Here is a 17,222-nt window from a genome sequence, read left to right as displayed (position 1 = left end):
CTTCCGACTTCAACTGTATATATTTTTTAAAATGTGAATCACATTTTTATTTGGCGTACCGCGAGGGGGTAGTTTGGGAAACCTGGTTTAGAGCAATCAATCAGGCAGCCATGTTGGCCAAGTTTGAGTAGTAAGCCCTGAGAGTTTCCTGTCAGAGACGGAAGAGGCCGAGGCAGGTGTATCCTATTAAGTCTCCTGGGGTAAGGCTGTGCAGCATTGACAGCTGACTCTATGACAAGAGGGCCACAACAAGACAAGGTCTGCAGAGCAGCCCATGTCACCACCATTCTGGTCACACACACACAGGCTGGTCACATGTAGCAGCAAATGACAAAGATGGGGGGATGGGGGCGGGGCTTTAAATAACAAACAAAATTGCCCAATGGCAAAGCGATACATGCAAAAAGGATATTATGCAAACAACTTGGTGGGGTCAAGCAGTGGGTTATATTTGGCTCTGTGAATGCCACTCTTAAGCTTTGTGAGAGAGAGCTGGGAGATGCCCAACTGTAGAGTGCAGACAGCCGGGAAAAAGCTCAATCCCCAAATGATTCTGCCGTGGGCTGAAACTGGAATCCTTGTTGCGATGACTTATTGTTTTGGAGGGGGGAGGGGGGAGGGGGGGGGGGGGGGGGGGTCATAGCATCCCTCCGAGCTACTCTAATGGAAAGTCTTGGTTACAGTTAAACAGAAGACAAAAAAAATCCCCAATAACTTTTGTTGTGGGAAACCGTATTGACAATCCCATCGATTGGTTTTAGTGCTTGCCTAATTCAACAATTGATAAACAAAAACACAATTTTATTACTGTATCTACACATACAGCCACAATATGTGAGTGGAGAGCCATGACTCCACCCTATATCCAGTTGGGGTTGGACACTCACAGTCTTGTTGACATAAACACAGGTCACCCAAGACGACACACTCACACAGCTAGCTCACATAAGTCAGGGCAGGGCATAGATTGGCAGCTGTTCAGGTGGTAAAGTTGTTACATCATACATGTCATTGCTTCCCTGACTGACAGCCGCTCCAAATAGCCTCAGGATCCCATACATTGACGAATTAAAACATGTATGGTAGTAGTTACCACCAGATAAGTATCACTAAATAGGCTAACAACCTAACTGGACTAAGCTGCCTGGTGGTGTGTGAGTAAGCCTATCTATTAAAACACAGTTTTAAACCACTATTTAAATGTTAGGCTACAACAGGTGTCTTAAGTTCAATTCATTCACCTTGGTTAATCAGACATAAACTCTAAGGTTAGAGATTGTTTTCACAGACTTGTTTGCATATACGACAAGAGCACTTGACTTCAACCCAGCGTGCGACTCGTCACCGACTTGCTACATTGTCACAAATATGACGCACGCAAACTTCCTCCCGCTACAAAATGACTTTGTAACAGCCTGTTTAGGAAACGGAGGAGAAACAAGGTACCTGAAGATATACCTACCTTCAATGAGTCGAAGTCAATGCGACACAGTAGGCTTCTTCGCCCTGATGTCTCGTCACCGGTAGGCTACAAAAAGACAGCAAACTGCTCTCTCTCTCGTTAGACCAGCACAATAGTGAAAACCCCAGATTCAACTCTGTCTCTGTTGACCAGTCCTGTTAGCGATTCCTCGTTACTGATCTCACAAGCAACTCCAATCTGGGGGCTGTACTTCTACAGTGAAGGTTTCTTCTCTCAAATACAATAGGCTAACTCTGTCCACAGCCTTTGTAGCCTAGAATATCCACCACTATTCACCTATTTTAAATTAACTATTCACCTTCTTTTTTTTTTAAGAATAACGATGTTTAGCAAATATACGTATATTATACAACAGTAATTTTAAGCGATAAAAAAAACATGATTACATTATTCTGAGACACTCAGTATTTCAGTCCCACGGTGAGTCGTGGAACAAATGTCAGTAATTTCCCCTCCCTCTTTCAAACACACAACAGCGTTTATGCTGCGTTTATAACCAATTGGGAAGATAGTAAATACCAGTTGTGTAGTCGTAAAGAAAGTTGGATGACTTCAAGTGCTTTGAACTCGTTGAAAAACGCCGATTGGCTAATGATCAACAAGGTGTATTAACCATAAACTAAAAAAACAGCTATCATGCTTGTAAAAGCAACGCGAATCCTAAATGCCCATGAAGCCTATGAATTTTTGTATAAATGTGTATACCCCTGTGTATAAAGTTAGTCTGTGTTATTTGGTATATTGTGTTATATTTGTTTTTAATTAAAAAAAAAATGGTTGTAAACAAATTATAGCGTTGAAAAACCATATGAATAGATAGCTTTTTATAAATATATGCGGCATTCACATGCTAGTTGGAACTCGGAAATTGTTCCGGTTATTGTTATACACGTGCCGCGTTCAACTAGGGTAGCAAGTCAAACATTTCGGAGTTTCCTAATTCCGAATAGCACTTGACTGCGACAGACGAGTCCCACTTGTAATTATGAGTTGGAGGGGGGGGGTTCAAGTGGATTTTTACCAGGCGTATATTGTAAATACCACCTTCACACTTGGTTATGAACGTATCATTGATACCAGGAAGTTCTCGAGACCCATCCCACAGATTTAAGGTGGATTATCGTTTGTTGTACATCATGCTGTCACAACTTTCTTTAAAAACTGTGTTCAACAGGTGTAACACTTAATAGGCTATATGGGGGCTAGCATATGCAACGTTTGCATTTGATAGCCATGTGTGAACCTAACTTTGCACTGTGAGAGCACACTTCTTTGCTTTGAGTAGCCTATTCAATGTGTGCCAAATATGGAATGGATGCCTATAGCTCCTACCCTAAGAACAACAAGGGTTGAGTGTCTGTAAATATTGTTGTACTGGTGAGAATATGCAGTTGAAAATGAACCTGAACGAGAAAAGAAAAACCGCCGACGGCATTCAACTCACTTTCCCGTCGCTGACTTTCGTAGTAGTGTTCTTCTACCCTCTACTGTCAACAGACCTGTCACTACACTAGTCCCGCGTACTGCCATTCGTTGCATGGTTCTTGAAAAGGGTGTGTGGCCACTTGCGCGTTTTTCATCAGATCTATTGCAGAGAATTCAACAATTTGCTATTGCTATAAATGTCAATGTTATTCAAGTATTATACACATTCTACTGTCATAGTAGACTATAGGTCTGTGGCATGTACCGTCCACTGTCGGCATTGCCTAATTATTGTCAGCATTTCTATTGGTGCATATTACACGCCCTCTTCCTATGTGAAGGTGACCGTTGCAGTTAAATTGCCTGCCTGTATGTGTGTGATAATGGACTGCAATAGCACCGCTGCCATAGTGATCGATTCATTACTATAGCCCACCTCCCCGCTCTCTCTCTCTATCTCAATTTTTCAATTTCAATTTGAGGGCGTTCTTGGCATGGGAAACGTATGTTTACATTGCCAAAGCAAGTGAAATGGATAATAAACAAAGGTGAAATAAAACAATAGAAAATTAACAGTAAACATTACACTCACAAAGTTCAAAAAAAATAAAGACATTTCAAATGTCATATTATGTCTATATACAGTGTTGTAACAAAAAGTGCAAAAAGGAAAATAAATAAACATAAATATAGGTGTTTGTGCTTCACTGGTTGCCCTTTTCTTGTGGCAACAGGTCACACGTCTTGCTGCTGTGATGGCACACTGTGGTATTTCACCCAGTAGATACGGGAGTTTATCAAAATGTAATTTGTTTTCGAAATCTCTGGGTCTGTGTAATCTGGGGGAAATATCTCTCTCTCTCTTTCTCTCACACACATACACCCACCCCACCACCCACACACACTCTCTCTCTGACACACACACACACACACTCTCTCTTAAAAAATACACCACCCAACTGTGCTATCTCTCCTCACTCTGCTGTAACTATGCTGGGAGGAAAGGTTGTATCCTGTTGACAAGGCCCTGGTCAATGGTAAAACAGACTGTACTCCAGGGAGTGCCTCTGTCTCTCGCCACAGAATCTGAGTGAAACTGGAAGAGGGCATTGTTCCTTTCTCGATAAGAAATGAGAAAATAGTGCATATGCCTCCTTATTAAATTGCACACTACACGTGTCTTCAGTTCACAAGTCCACATGTTCAATCGCACACTACACATGTCTTCAGTTCACAAGTCCACATGTTCAATCGCACACACACAAAATCAGAGGCACGCGAGGGTGATGTGGCGGAATGTTGGGATGTATGGGAAATGCATGTGCTGTTCCGGAATTTCTCTGTCTTTTCCTCACCTACATTCCATACCGTTCCCGTCATTAGCCATTCCTGCTCACTGAATTAACATAAGGCTCAAACTAAACGTATAAAGTTAACAGCGTCTCACTGGTTGTACATTACAGATTTCTATTCATTCTTAAGATCCAAGTTGGTCAAATTTGTTTTGTGTACTCGTTCAACATTCCATTAACCTGCACTGCTTTCTATGGCACGGCCTGTTATTTCACCATATGCTGTCTGATTTAAAGCCTCACACCCTGCATTCCTTAGATTGTGTGAACTGGAGAACCAGTCCCACCCCCTCTCACATTCACCAGGAACTTGTGCAACAGAGATGGAAAAAATGTCTTGGCAGAGAATAATGCTCTCCCCATTCCATAGAGAAACATGTAACCCTTCTTTAAATTGATCATACGTTATGTTAATATCATTATTGAAGTGGCAATCAGCCATTCAGTTGGTTTGGATTTTCTTATTGTTTATAATTAGTTTATTCAAATTACGCCCTCTATCTTGAAATGAAGACAGTGCCTCTCCGCTGTTCATTTTGAACTTTTTACACCCCTTCACACACTGAAGTAGCCAGCACATTATAAGCCACATGTAACCTTTTTTCACTTGGCGCTCTGCTGAACCAGTATGCATAATCAACGTCAATGGCCTAGCACTGAGTGGAAAAATCGAATGAGGATGATATTGATTGCACTCTATCAAGCCAGCTATTTGACACAAACACATTTACCGTACATAGTCAAGCCGCTTGGAGGCTGCTGGGTGGAGGACGGCTCATAATAATGGCTGGAACGGAGCGAATGGAATGGCATCAACCCATGTGTTGGATTTATTTGATACCATTCCACCTATTCCGCTCCAGCCATTACCACGGGCCTGTCCTCCCCAATTAAGGTGCCACCAACCTCCTGTGATCAAGCGAAAAAACAGTGTGAGCAGCCACGGTAAACAACTTTTTTTCTAAACCGTGCACAGTGAACCTCTAAAATGATACATCAGCTCTACTTCCACACAGCCAGATCCTAGCCTGGTCCCAGACATGTCTGTGCTGTCTCGCCAACGTTACCAAAGTTAGCAAGACAGCACGAACAGATCTAGGACCAGGCTAGGGAAATCCTACTCTAGGACAGCTAGTTATTTAAAGTGTATGAGGAGCGAGCAGGTTGAATGGATGGACTCACCTTGGTGCAGCTGTGGCAGAAGCTCTCCCCATTCTTCCCAGGGGACAGGATGATCTCACCTGTAGGGACCAACTGGATCCTCAGCTCCATCATGGTCGCTTCTCTCTCTTTCCTTCTCTCTTTCCCAATCCCTTTCTCTCTGTCTCTCTCTCCGTCCTCCGCCCACTTACTCGGTCTTTCTGACGGCGTAGCAATGAATTCACCCCTCGCACGTTTGTACAAATTCCTCCCCTTAACGTCTGCGAGAGGAATAGGGCACTTTCTGTTACACTGTCAATAGAAAGAAGGAAAGGACAACTAAAGTAGAACAACAGATATTTTACTGGCAGCACATAGTCATTTACATGTATGCTTCTTTTCTCAGTTATCTAACGAGGCCAAGACAGTCAAAGCACAAGGATGTTTCCTGCTTCTGTGCAGAGTGCTCTAGTGCAAATTTCCCCTTAGCAGGCAAAGGATATGTGTAGATAGTTAGTGTCAGGCTCTCTTTCCACAGCCGGCTCAGCAGTATAATTGATGTCCCTGCACACCAGATCTCCGTGACGCAGTGCACTCTGGGTTAGCCCGGGTATCAGGGTTTCCTCCTGGACCCATGCATCCTGTGTCGGACGTTCTCAACATTCACAGGGTAAACACCGGAGGAACCCACTCTGCTTCCCCACATTTCCCCTGGATAAACAACTGGGAGGCACGCGTACACACCACATGCCTCCCCCACCTCTCCAAAAATAAATAAGGGACTTGTGCCTCTTGTGTTTCTAGTGTCTTCGGTTTCCTCTCCCCAAGGGGTGCACTAATTAATGTAGACAGGCAGAGGGGAGTAGGCCAGGGGGTATCAGACAGTATGATATGTGTATGATTGGCGAAGGAATAATGGCTCTATATTACTGTATGTTTTGGGTCATCAATATGGTCAGTCAGTGGTGGGATTTGTGGTGAGGGTGACTGAGAATAAGTATAGAAACGGATTGTGGTTGTGTTGAGTAGTGTTTTGGAGAATGTGTTTGCGCTCTAGTGGGCTGTGGGCAGTGTCTCTTCTGTAACTTCTATGTTACTGTTCCTTCTTATCCTCAATCACAGCGTTGCCTAGATGTGTGTGTTCATTACAGCCTTGTGCACGGCCTTGTGAACATGTAGCTATGTGTGTGAGAGCACGGCTGTTTGTACATGTGGTGGTAGTGGGCCAGTGGTGTGTGCCTTCCTACAGTGTCTGGGGGGCTGCTGAGAGGGGAAGTGACAGTGACACACATCCTTTGACCCGCGCTCAAGGTATTCCTGATTGCTGGGCATCAACAGGAAACAGTGGCGTTGACGCAGCAAGTCCTCAGGCCGGGCTCAGCCTAGCAGACTGTTATGGATGAGAAGAGCGAGAGAACACACACAGACGTCCCTGAAACATACTGGGAAGAACAAGAACTGTTACAGAAGGCAACCATGAATGCCCCATAAAGCCTTTATACGTTGTAGTTTGTTTAAAGTGTGATGGTCAATAGTGTACTTTTGGGAGATGTTTTTCAAGGGTATAGTTTGTTGTTTAAGCTGATCACTGATCAGATATTATATGTTTTCAATCAAACAATCCAGAAGATGGTTATTAATTAACAGAAGACAGGTTCAAGGTCCGTTTGGCCGAAGGTTTATAAACACACTTCCTCTTTCTCTCAATGCTGTCCATCCATTAACACACAAGGAGAAGGAGGCCCAACTGTCTCTCTCTCTCTCTATCTTTCACTCTCTCTTTCTCTCTGCTGGTCTAAACTGTCTTTCATGTCCTATAGTCTCACACTGGAAGGGTGATATGAGGTGTGTTTGTGTGTATGTGTGTGTGTGTGTGTGTGTCAGAACCTGCAGCTGGTGTTACGGTAGTGTGTGTCAAGGTGAGCCAGGCGCAGTGGGAGAACTCCTACACGAGGGGCCAGTGTTCCTGAACTAGGCGTGGACACAACTTGTCACTGACAGAGAAGTCTGTAAGGAAGTAGAGGGAATTGCATCCTGTTTGTGTGAGAGAGAGTTATGGGCCAATCTGTGAGTAAAGGGCACGTGGCCATGGCAATGAAAAAGGGCAGGGAGTGGTAGGGCAGAGGTTCAAGAACATACTGTGTACTGAAGTTAACAAACTGGGATAGGCTAGTGCTATATCACAGTGTTGACTGGAAATAGCCATGTCTACTTTTAACCCTAAAAAGGAAATCCCTAATATTTCCATGCCGTTTGATCCTTCAGTCTGCTCAAAAGCAGTTATCAGCCTCCGACAACGCAGGATTCAGCAGCGCCGTTTCCACAGGAAAGCACGGGACGCCGATTAGGCTACCACTCAAACACCAGCCCAAAGAACTGTGCTCACACTACAGCGCAGACTTCGCTCTTATTTCCCCAGAAATGTTCTGATTGTACGTGTCCAAAAGATGAATCAAATATGAATTTTAATTAGATGACACTGTATTTTAGTACTCTATTTATTTAAAAAATCTTTCTTACATTTCCCCTACAGTAGGTTATATTTCCCATAAAAACTTTGAATGGGGCCAAACTCGTGCCGATTTGAGCTAATCTTTTTTTATTTTTTTTTATCTAGCTCTAGCAATTGCTGCCCTCTTGTGGTTTCAGATAAAAACACAGCTTTAGTCACACGAGTCTGGAATTAATTATGGTGTCATGGTAAATCTATTGTACACACAAATCTGAAGCCTCCACTGAAGTTAGAAGAATGAAATCCCACCCCATCAGTTGAGACCAGAACCCACCAATGTATAGCTCAAGAAGACTACAAGCCACTATAGGCCTAAGCCAAACAGTTAGTAGCTAGGTGATTAGTCTCCATACACACTAGGTAAGCAACACATTACACACAGAAGAAAAAAAACAGTGTTTCTAATGAGGACTGAAGTATGAATGCTGAGAAAATCAATACAAAAACAAAAGTAACTTTTTGAAAAGGCATATTTTAGTTCTGCAGTATACCAGGTAATGATTCTATGAAAGAACAGAGTACCTTTTTGGCCCAATGCATAAATGTTGCCAGCACTGAAGAGCCCGGTCTTTGAGTGTTCCTCTGCATCATGGAAGGCATATTGAAGAGAAGAAGTGCAAAAAGGTGAGTGAAGTACCTCTTAATCAGGCTCCATTCAAATGTCTTTTCTGTTTGCTCCATAGGACATTAGAGGAATCACTCAGGTATTGACCGCACACATCAGAGACATAGACTGAGTGTACAAAACATTAGGAAAACCTTCATATTGAGTTGCACCCCATTTTACTCTCAGAACAGCCTCAATTCGTCAGGCATGGACTCTACAAGGTGTCGAAAGCCCATGCCGGCCCATGTTGATTCCAATGCTTCCCACAGTTGTGTCAAGTTGGCTGGATGTCCTTTGCGTGGTGGACCATTCTTGATGCACTTAAATCTTTTGTCTTGCCCATTCACCCTCTGAATGGCACACACATAATCCATGTCGCAATTGTCTCAAGGCTTAAAAATCTTTCTTTAACCTGTCTCCTTCCCTTCCCCTCATCTACACTGATTTAAGAAGTGACGTCATAATGTTTTGATAAACTCAGGGTACAACATGATTAATGATCAAATCCATCTCCTATTTTACATGTCAACTATCATCTACAGCCGTCCTAGATCTGATGGACAGATCTCCGGTGGAAGGGGGAGTGGGAAAATGAAGAGGAAAACAGTGTGAGGAGAAGGATTCTGCCTGTCAGTCCATCAATTTTTGATCCCCAAGTAAGGTCAGACCTATTCCTAGCTTGGGATCATCATTAGAAAATATTTCCACAAATGTCAGCTTTTCACAAATGTCTTACCTGTTTTCTATTTCTGACAGCGCAATATACGTACAGTCAACCGCTCAGCTTTGATCTCTTCTCTCAAATATCGAATGTAGTTTTACCTGAGTTTCAGTGGAAGCAGCCTCTATGTACACGTCTTGTCCTCCAGGGGGTGCTAAAGAAGTTGCTCTTGCATCACCCTGTGACCAGTGAGGTGGGAGAGCAGTTTGGACAGCATACTCACACAGTTGTATGAGCTGGAGAATGCTGTAAGACTGCCTTTTTATACATTGAATACTCACTGAAGAGTTGACACTGTCTTTAACAATACTGACAATCACATTCATCCAATAACAGAGAGGTAAACACCAACCAATGGAGGCAAGGGTGTGTCCATCCAAGACGATATGTCGATTTGACCTTCCAATGGACTTCAGACAGCTGGAGAGTGGGTTGGAAGGATGTGCCTCAGATCATTTCAGAATGTGAGATCTGTCATTCATTCATTTGGTGGAAGTAACAAGATTTTGGAGGTCATTATCATCTTTCTCTGTGTCCCAGCCAGGCCTCTCTCCACAGGGCTATCTCTGCAGGTTCTGTCGAGTGTGTAAGCGAAGAAGCAACCTCTACAGGAGAGTCTTTGATAAGGACAGAGATGGACTGCTTTCTCTCAAGGTAACTCCAAATCAAATGGCATCATGTAACGTGGCTTCCCCACCACAGCGGATGGCCTGAGAGGAACCCTCACCAGCAGGCGCCGACCCAGCAGAAACAATAGTTAGACTGACTAGTTTATGGATGAAATGTGAGAATCGAAATCCATTTAAAATGTATAATCCTGTTACAAAATACTATGTGCAAAACAGCAGCTGTGGACAAATCTATATCAAATCACAATTTACAGACCACGTACAATGGGCTGTGTCTCTGTATTGCAGGAAATGGAACGTGGCATATGCGACCTGTACATGGCCGATGTCACCGCCAGGCAGCTCCAGCGGCTGGTGGTATTGATTGACGCAGATGCAAAATCACACTTTGACTGTCTTTCTGTGCAACACGTGCCCTGTCTGAAAGATTATTTCACTCCGCGTTAATGTAAGTCAGTCTTATGATTGACACATAACCAACTGTCATATGAATGAGCTGAACTCGCTCACTTTCGCATAAAGAACAATCAATCAAGAAAAGACCAGCAAATATATATATCCGTATGTTCTTGAAAGTTACTATTAACACTGGGTTAAATCAACACTTGAAATTAACACTGGGTTAAATTAACACTGGAAATACATCTGCAAGTTTTTTTTTTTAGTAAAGACATGGAGGAAAATGGTGAAAATGACCGTTTGAAAGAGGCAGAGTTCAGCTCACTGATGGGGAAGCTCTTCTACAACATTTCACCTCCAACGACTAGACTGTTGTTAATGATTTCAAGACTTAACACATGTTCAAACAAACCTAGACCAGCACCTCAAAAGGGAAGTTCCAGACTTGATAGGGCTTTCTTTATAGACACTGTGGCTGTTGAGACTAGGGCCCCTGTAACCTAGTTAGGGTCACCTGTCATCGGTGTCAATTTATATAAGCGTTTAGTAGGATTATTTGAATAAACTTGTCAAAGCCAACATTCTTGTAATGTAGGCCTACTTATTTCCCTGACATACATGCGTAACTGGTATACAAGAAAAGCACTGTTTATGTATATGACAAGAGCTAGCAAATAAATGCAATCCATCATTATAATTGTTTTAACTTAATCTTCAACAAAAAACTCCCAATTAGAGATTTAGTGTAGGGGGCCAACCAACCATGAGCTCTGTGGTGTTCAAAACAACCATCAGTCAAAAATCGAGTAGCACGAATTAAATCATTTGATGAAATCAACACCAGACTTTTAGGTATGTTTAATTTAGATTGTTTAATGTTAATTCCATGCTGTGTTTCAGTAAGAACAATACAGGTGCTCTATCTGTGGCTCCAGTCAGATATCCAGTAGTACAAATTAGCTTTAAGTTACACATAATGCAGCAAAAAGAAAAGAAAAACATGAACAATGTAAAGGAGGGGAAAGAGGCAGAAAAACTATTCATTAACTCATGCAGGCTTGAAATCATCTACTTAGAACCCTGTCATTTTGCAACAGAAGCCAATCGAGAGCCGTTTCTTTACTAAACGTGACAATGCTCCCTCGGATTTTTAAAACCGCTACCAGCCACCATCTGAAAATCAGCAAGTACGCACAATACAGTATTTTAGCACAAAGTACAATCCAAAACATCACAATAGAATCACTATGGTGTAAAAGTTAAGCATTTTGCTCCACGTGGATATCACGAATTTTGCCGACTTCCTCTGAAAAACTAAGTTAAGAAGAGCACTTTGTTTAGACTTGCCCTTCGAAGGTTTAATGATTTGCATCTCTTTCACTAACACAGAAATATTACAGCTCCCACAACTAATAGACATATCAGTAATAAAAGTTAATTTCTGTAATTACATTAAGAAAAAAAATTCTCAATACAGCCAGCAACTGATAAAATAGAGGAAAGAGCAAAAACAAAACAATAATGAAGATAAAAATCAGAAATGCTTGTACCAAGAAAAATAAAATTATCCAGGGACTCTGTCTTTCCAAAATTGTATGTCGTCTCAATTAAGTGGTATTTATATTTGAATTGAATTAAGGGAAGAAAAAAAAGTTAAGAGAACTGATTATCTCTAAGACCCTGGGGGTCAGAGAGCCGCTGTCACTTGGGCGTGGTGGCTCCTGTTGGGACTAAGTTTTTTTTTTCATTTTGGGGGAGGGGAGAGTGTGGAGGCGGGGGGTCTCAAGTTGGCTGAGGTCTTACTGGGGCTCGTCCTCCACATCTTGCAGCGCATCTTTGTTCGGTTGTTCTTCACCCGCTTGAAAACAAGAGAAAACGGACAGTGAGGGCTGGGCTTTCAGGTTATTTACAAGAGAGACAACCCTCAGTCTAGGTGATCAAAATCAGTGTCCAAACAGAGATGCTGTGGAAGTATTGCATTACTCCTGTGACAGTTTTAACCTGGTCTCCAAAGTTGCAGGTGGACAAGCCAAAGTGAGCCCAGCGGTGGTTTCATTCAGTGTGCCACATGTCACATCTTAGCACATGCAGTGAAACTTCAACCACTAACTACGACCTCGTAGAGCATATCAAAACACACTAGTGTGGTGCTTCAAATAAAAAGGACGTCTCAGAGTAACTAAAAAGCTTTCGAATGAAAAGTCCTATTTGGGCGATACTTGACGACAACCTAATAGATTACTTCAGTTTATAATTGAGAAGCAAATTTGATTTTTATGAATTTCTCCTTAGCCATCTAGCTAATGCAGTAACATACAATATTTAAATCCCTCTTGATAGATCTGCCCATGATGCTATACCCAAGTATTATATTCCCAACATTAGCCACTATATTGTAGCGTTCCGTTGCTAGTGAGACAACTGTCTATTTGTGTCTTGCTACAGGGCGCCAGGCAGACAGAATGACACAGCGATTATGGGACTGGATGTAGATAAATGCCACCCAGTCAAAGACAGACAGGATATCCCATACAGCCGCTCAACAACTGGTGCCACGCTGTTAGTCCTCCAGTCTCCACAATACACGGCTCATACGATCGCTACGGAGATCAGGCACCATACATGAAAAGATCAGGCAGGCGACTACAGCGCGTCAGACTCTACACACAAACCAATGTTCTAACTTGGTGAGACACCTTGTAGCCCCACAGAGAAAGATCGTCACCTTGTACCCACAGAGCTGTCCTACAGAACCCAATTACCTGTCAGCTGTCCAAGACACGTGGAAATCAGAACATGATAAAGACAGTTGATCTAACTAAACGCATTACTGATACACCAGTGTTTTTTTTTGTTATCACTACGTAGAAGGACAATTCATAAGGCACACAGTGTGTGAACATACAACTTTCCCCATGACACAAACCGATGATGGGTGAGTGGCGTTGCAGTGAGTTAGTAGTGAAGGGGGACAGAACACAAACGAGTCAAACCAAATGCAGAAAACACTTACAAAGTACAGATTATGGGAAATAAAGGGCTGTTTTGTTCCTTTAGGATTCTACACAAACGGAAGGAGAGAGGAGAGATGAGTCGGACTTTATGATGAAGGTTGAAGAAGCTACAACTCTAGAGGGCAGAGAGAGGGGGGAGAGGACCACTAAGCAATGCGGAAGGAACTGCAAGGTGAAAGGCACAAGGTTGGGTTAGAGACGGATGGAGAAGGGACACGTTAGGGTTAGCGTAATGATCCACGTCAGCAGCTCTGAAAAGAGCCGAATAACCAACAGCACACAACTCAAGAAGATTGAGTGCTACACTCTTGTGGTAGGATAGCATCCGTTTACAAACATATTGTAATGGACTAACTTTAAAAAATGACAAAGGTTAACTGCTGTAATGTTGCAAGCATACCTCAGACTGGAAGAAATGGAGGAATTGAGCATGCTCTCAAAAAGCTATTTCCCCCCCTTCATAATATGACCAACTTCCGCCATGCATTCTAAAAGTCCAAGTGCGGGACCTCTGACTCACGCTTACCATCTCCCTGCATGTCTGAAGTCCATAGTGTCAGGTTGTCGCGTAACAACTGCATGATTAGTGTGGAGTCCTTGTAGCTTTCCTCGCTCAGCGTGTCCAGCTCTGCAATGGCGTCATCGAACGCAGCCTTCGCCAACCTGCAGTACAAACACCGGTCTTATGTCGCACTCGTATTAAGAGAATAGGTCACCGTATCGAATCAACATTAAAAAAAGATAGATTTTAAGATAGAAGTCTGTCAAGGGAGAGCCGTGCGAGGTACTTGCCTGCAGGCGCGGTCGGGCGAGTTGAGGATTTCATAGTAAAATACGGAGAAGTTAAGAGCGAGGCCTAGGCGAATGGGGTGTGTAGGTGGCAGTTCGATCATGGCGATGTCGCTCGCAGCTTTGTAGGCGACCAAACTGTTCTCTGCAGCCTCCTTCCTGTCGTTCCCGGTGGCAAATTCAGCCAGATACCTGTGGTAATCGCCTTTCCTGAGGGAAGAGCAAGACGGAGAAGCATCAGTGGGTCACCGTGGTGTAAAAGATAAAGGCTCCCTGCAAACACTGGTCCATGTGAAAAACAACTACGTTCTTAACTCAGGGACGTGAACAGGACAATTTTACAAAATCTAGGGGATAGGTCCGTTTCGATGAGCAACAAAATGGATGGAGGATAAATGTCAGAAAAGCAGGAATTCCTGATTTAGCAGGAGGAATCACAATCCCTGCTTTATTCTAGAGCCAGTGAGTTTTTCAGGTGTCCTGACTCTGTGGTCACTAAAGATCCCATGGCACTTAAGAGTAGGGGTGTTACCCCCGGTGTCCTGGCTAAATTCCCAATCTGGCCTTCATACCATCATGGCCACCTAATCATGCCCCGGTTTACAATTGGCTCATTCATCCCTCCTCCTCGCCCCTGTAACTATTCCCTAGGTCATTGCTGTAAATGACAATGTGTTCTCAGTCAACTTACTGGGTAAAATAATGGTTAAATAAAATAAATACAAATAGTTGTGGAATACTATTCTAACAGGGCCATAAAAAACCCCACCAAGAACCATCTACCAAGCATCTATTCCCAAACAAGTGAAGAGGCTCATACATTTTGTAGTAGAAGACCTTGGACTCTCCTGTGTTGGCAGCTGGAATAAGGTGCTTGTCCAGCACATCCAAAATGTCATTACAGATTGACTTCAGCTCGTTCTCAACCTGCAGGAGAAAATGACTCAATGAATGACCAGCCACTGGCACAGTGTTAAGCACAACAAGCAACACTCAACAATACACAAATGGTATCATTCAGGTGAATTAGCCCAAATTATTTTATACCATTCACAATTTTCTCCAGTAGAAACGCTACCATATTGATTTAAGAGTGCTGCAGGTCAAATGCTTCTCCCATCGTGTCAAATCTCTCACACCAGTTCCACATGAATGCACTCAGTGACTCATACTTCTGGGCTTACTCACTGTTTGCCTGTATTCCCGGATCATTTTCAATTTGTCTTCTCCACCCTTGTTTTCTTCCCTTTGTTCAATACTGCTGATTATCCTCCATGATGCTCTCCTCGCCCCAATGACATTTTTGTAGGCCACTGATAGTAGGTTTCGCTCCTCGACTGTTAGTTCCACATCCAACCCGGCCACTCTTTTCATGGACTCCACCATTTCTGTGGGGAGCAGAGAGGAAGTAGTAAGTAATTGGGGCTGAAAGATCATAAACAAAATAAAACCACAGGACAAAGTTTGATGACTTCATAGATTTTTTTCTTCCTTTTTCTTATGATGAAGTTACAGATTTTAATTTCTCAACCTAACAATACAATCCCAATCACAGAAAGTCCTATTTGCAAGCGTCTCTGTCCCTAAACCTGGGCCTGTATTCACAGTCTCAGAGTAGAGCTATGATAAATTTTGCCTAATCGATCATTATGAATAAGGACAGGTGAGACCGGATTCTAGATCAGTATGCCTACTCTGATGTGCCTAATAAATACAGGTTTTTGATCATAAGATCTTGGAAGGTAGTATCTGCTGCAACATTTAGGCTTAATTCAGTCATGCCGAGGCATTAATTCTACAAGACTACATCTATACCCAATCAACGTATACCCAGTGACAAGGTACATAACCATACCTTTCAGAAACAGATAGTTACATCAGTGTCAAGAATGAGAGCAGCAGGTCTGTGAATAATCGCATTTGATTTGAGGGTGAAATAAAGCAGCTAAACTGGTTTTACTTCAGGGCAAATCAAAGCTGCATGTGGCCAGCCAGACAGACGTGACCATGCCCTGTAATAACACATCTAAAAACAGCTTCTGCTTCATGCCAATTGACAGGCACGTTAGCTAGCTTGCGAACTTAGCTACCTACGTCAAAATTGCTTATCATTGGGGTAGGTTTTGTTTCAGGTCAGTCTTCGATACGTCACACCCAGATAGCAGGCTATGGCTAACGTTGGACCACGAGAAGTTTAGTAAACTAGGGTAGGGTATTTGGCAGGCCAACAGATTTACATATTTCGATTGCTATCTAGTACTGTAGTATATGTTTAGATTGGCTGATATCATTGGTTGGGAAAAGTAATCCCCACGTAGCTAGCACATATAACGTTAGTTGGCTAACGCGTTAACTACCACCCCACTTGCTTGCTAACGTTAGCCGCCTAGCTTTCGCACCATCAATAATCCGCCATTTTGTATTCTCTTTAAATGATCCATATATTTAAACAAATCTGGTTAAGTGGCTATCGTATTGGCTAATTAATGTTAACTACACAGCTAGCTAGTTAAACTAGTGCGTTAGCGCACTGACTTCACCGTCCTCGCTTGAGGCCCCCCGCAAGAGGGAGGAGGATGAGTGAGTGCAAGTGTTAGCTATGTTGGTAGCTACTAGCTAGCTAGCTGGTGGAAAAAAATCCAGCAACGAACATGTCCCTCCATCGAATAATACAATTGTCTCTTACCGTCATATCTCTCAGCCTGTTCGGCGAGTTTTGCCTGATATACTAAATCATCCCGATCGCCCATTTTGTTCCGAGTGTCGAATAGTCTAGTTTAACTGACAAATTGCTAAAAAGGCTCGACAGTAGCTGCTACTAGGTCAATCTGTCGGCGGTTCCTGGAAAATCAACGGATAGATCAGTGGCGTTTCCACCCCACCGGTTGTACTGGAGTAAAAAAAAATGGCCAAAATCTACATCCGGGAACCTTTCACACCACACACGCATTACCTCCATTGAGGATCACCCCTTGCTCAGAAAACCCCCTCCCATTTTTGCACGGCTTGGCAACCAGTGACTCGGGATTCCAGACATTTACATTTCCACCCACCGCACCATTATCATGATGAGCATGATCACATAAAAAAAAAAAGTTAAAAGCATGATAAGGCTTTCTCATTCTTTCTTCTTAACCAGAACACGTGAAAC

General features: G+C 42.9%; 2 protein-coding genes across 4 annotated transcripts in view; both read right to left on the bottom strand.

Annotated features, from left to right (window-relative positions):
• Positions 1-5,951, bottom strand: part of LOC129821973 (unconventional myosin-Ic-like) — a 57,697-nt gene extending 51,746 nt beyond the window's left edge. Inside the window, exon 1 of one of the 3 annotated variants that reach the window (XM_055879762.1) lies at positions 5,443-5,951. In XM_055879762.1, coding sequence (XP_055735737.1) covers positions 5,443-5,535 — 93 coding nt within the window. In that variant the 5' untranslated portion in view covers positions 5,536-5,951. Of the gene's footprint in view, positions 1-1,462; positions 1,932-5,442 lie in introns of those variants that run through there. The other 2 variants (XM_055879761.1, XM_055879764.1) reach the window with 2 other exon arrangements.
• A 5,170-nt stretch (positions 5,952-11,121) lies between these two features.
• LOC129821975 (14-3-3 protein epsilon-like) lies at positions 11,122-16,977 on the bottom strand. Its single transcript, XM_055879766.1, has 6 exons — positions 16,758-16,977; positions 15,260-15,459; positions 14,892-14,998; positions 14,075-14,281; positions 13,809-13,945; positions 11,122-12,126 (listed from the first exon to the last, which is right to left on the bottom strand). Exons 1-6 carry the CDS (start codon positions 16,819-16,821, stop codon positions 12,068-12,070), a joined length of 774 nt encoding a protein of 257 aa, XP_055735741.1. The 5' UTR covers positions 16,822-16,977; the 3' UTR covers positions 11,122-12,067.
• Positions 16,978-17,222: the final 245 nt, after the last annotated feature.

This window comes from Salvelinus fontinalis, chromosome 24 (genome assembly GCF_029448725.1).
Source record: "Salvelinus fontinalis isolate EN_2023a chromosome 24, ASM2944872v1, whole genome shotgun sequence".
In the NCBI taxonomy this organism is placed as follows: domain Eukaryota; kingdom Metazoa; phylum Chordata; class Actinopteri; order Salmoniformes; family Salmonidae; genus Salvelinus; species Salvelinus fontinalis.
This window is presented reverse-complemented; position numbering and strand designations above follow the sequence as displayed.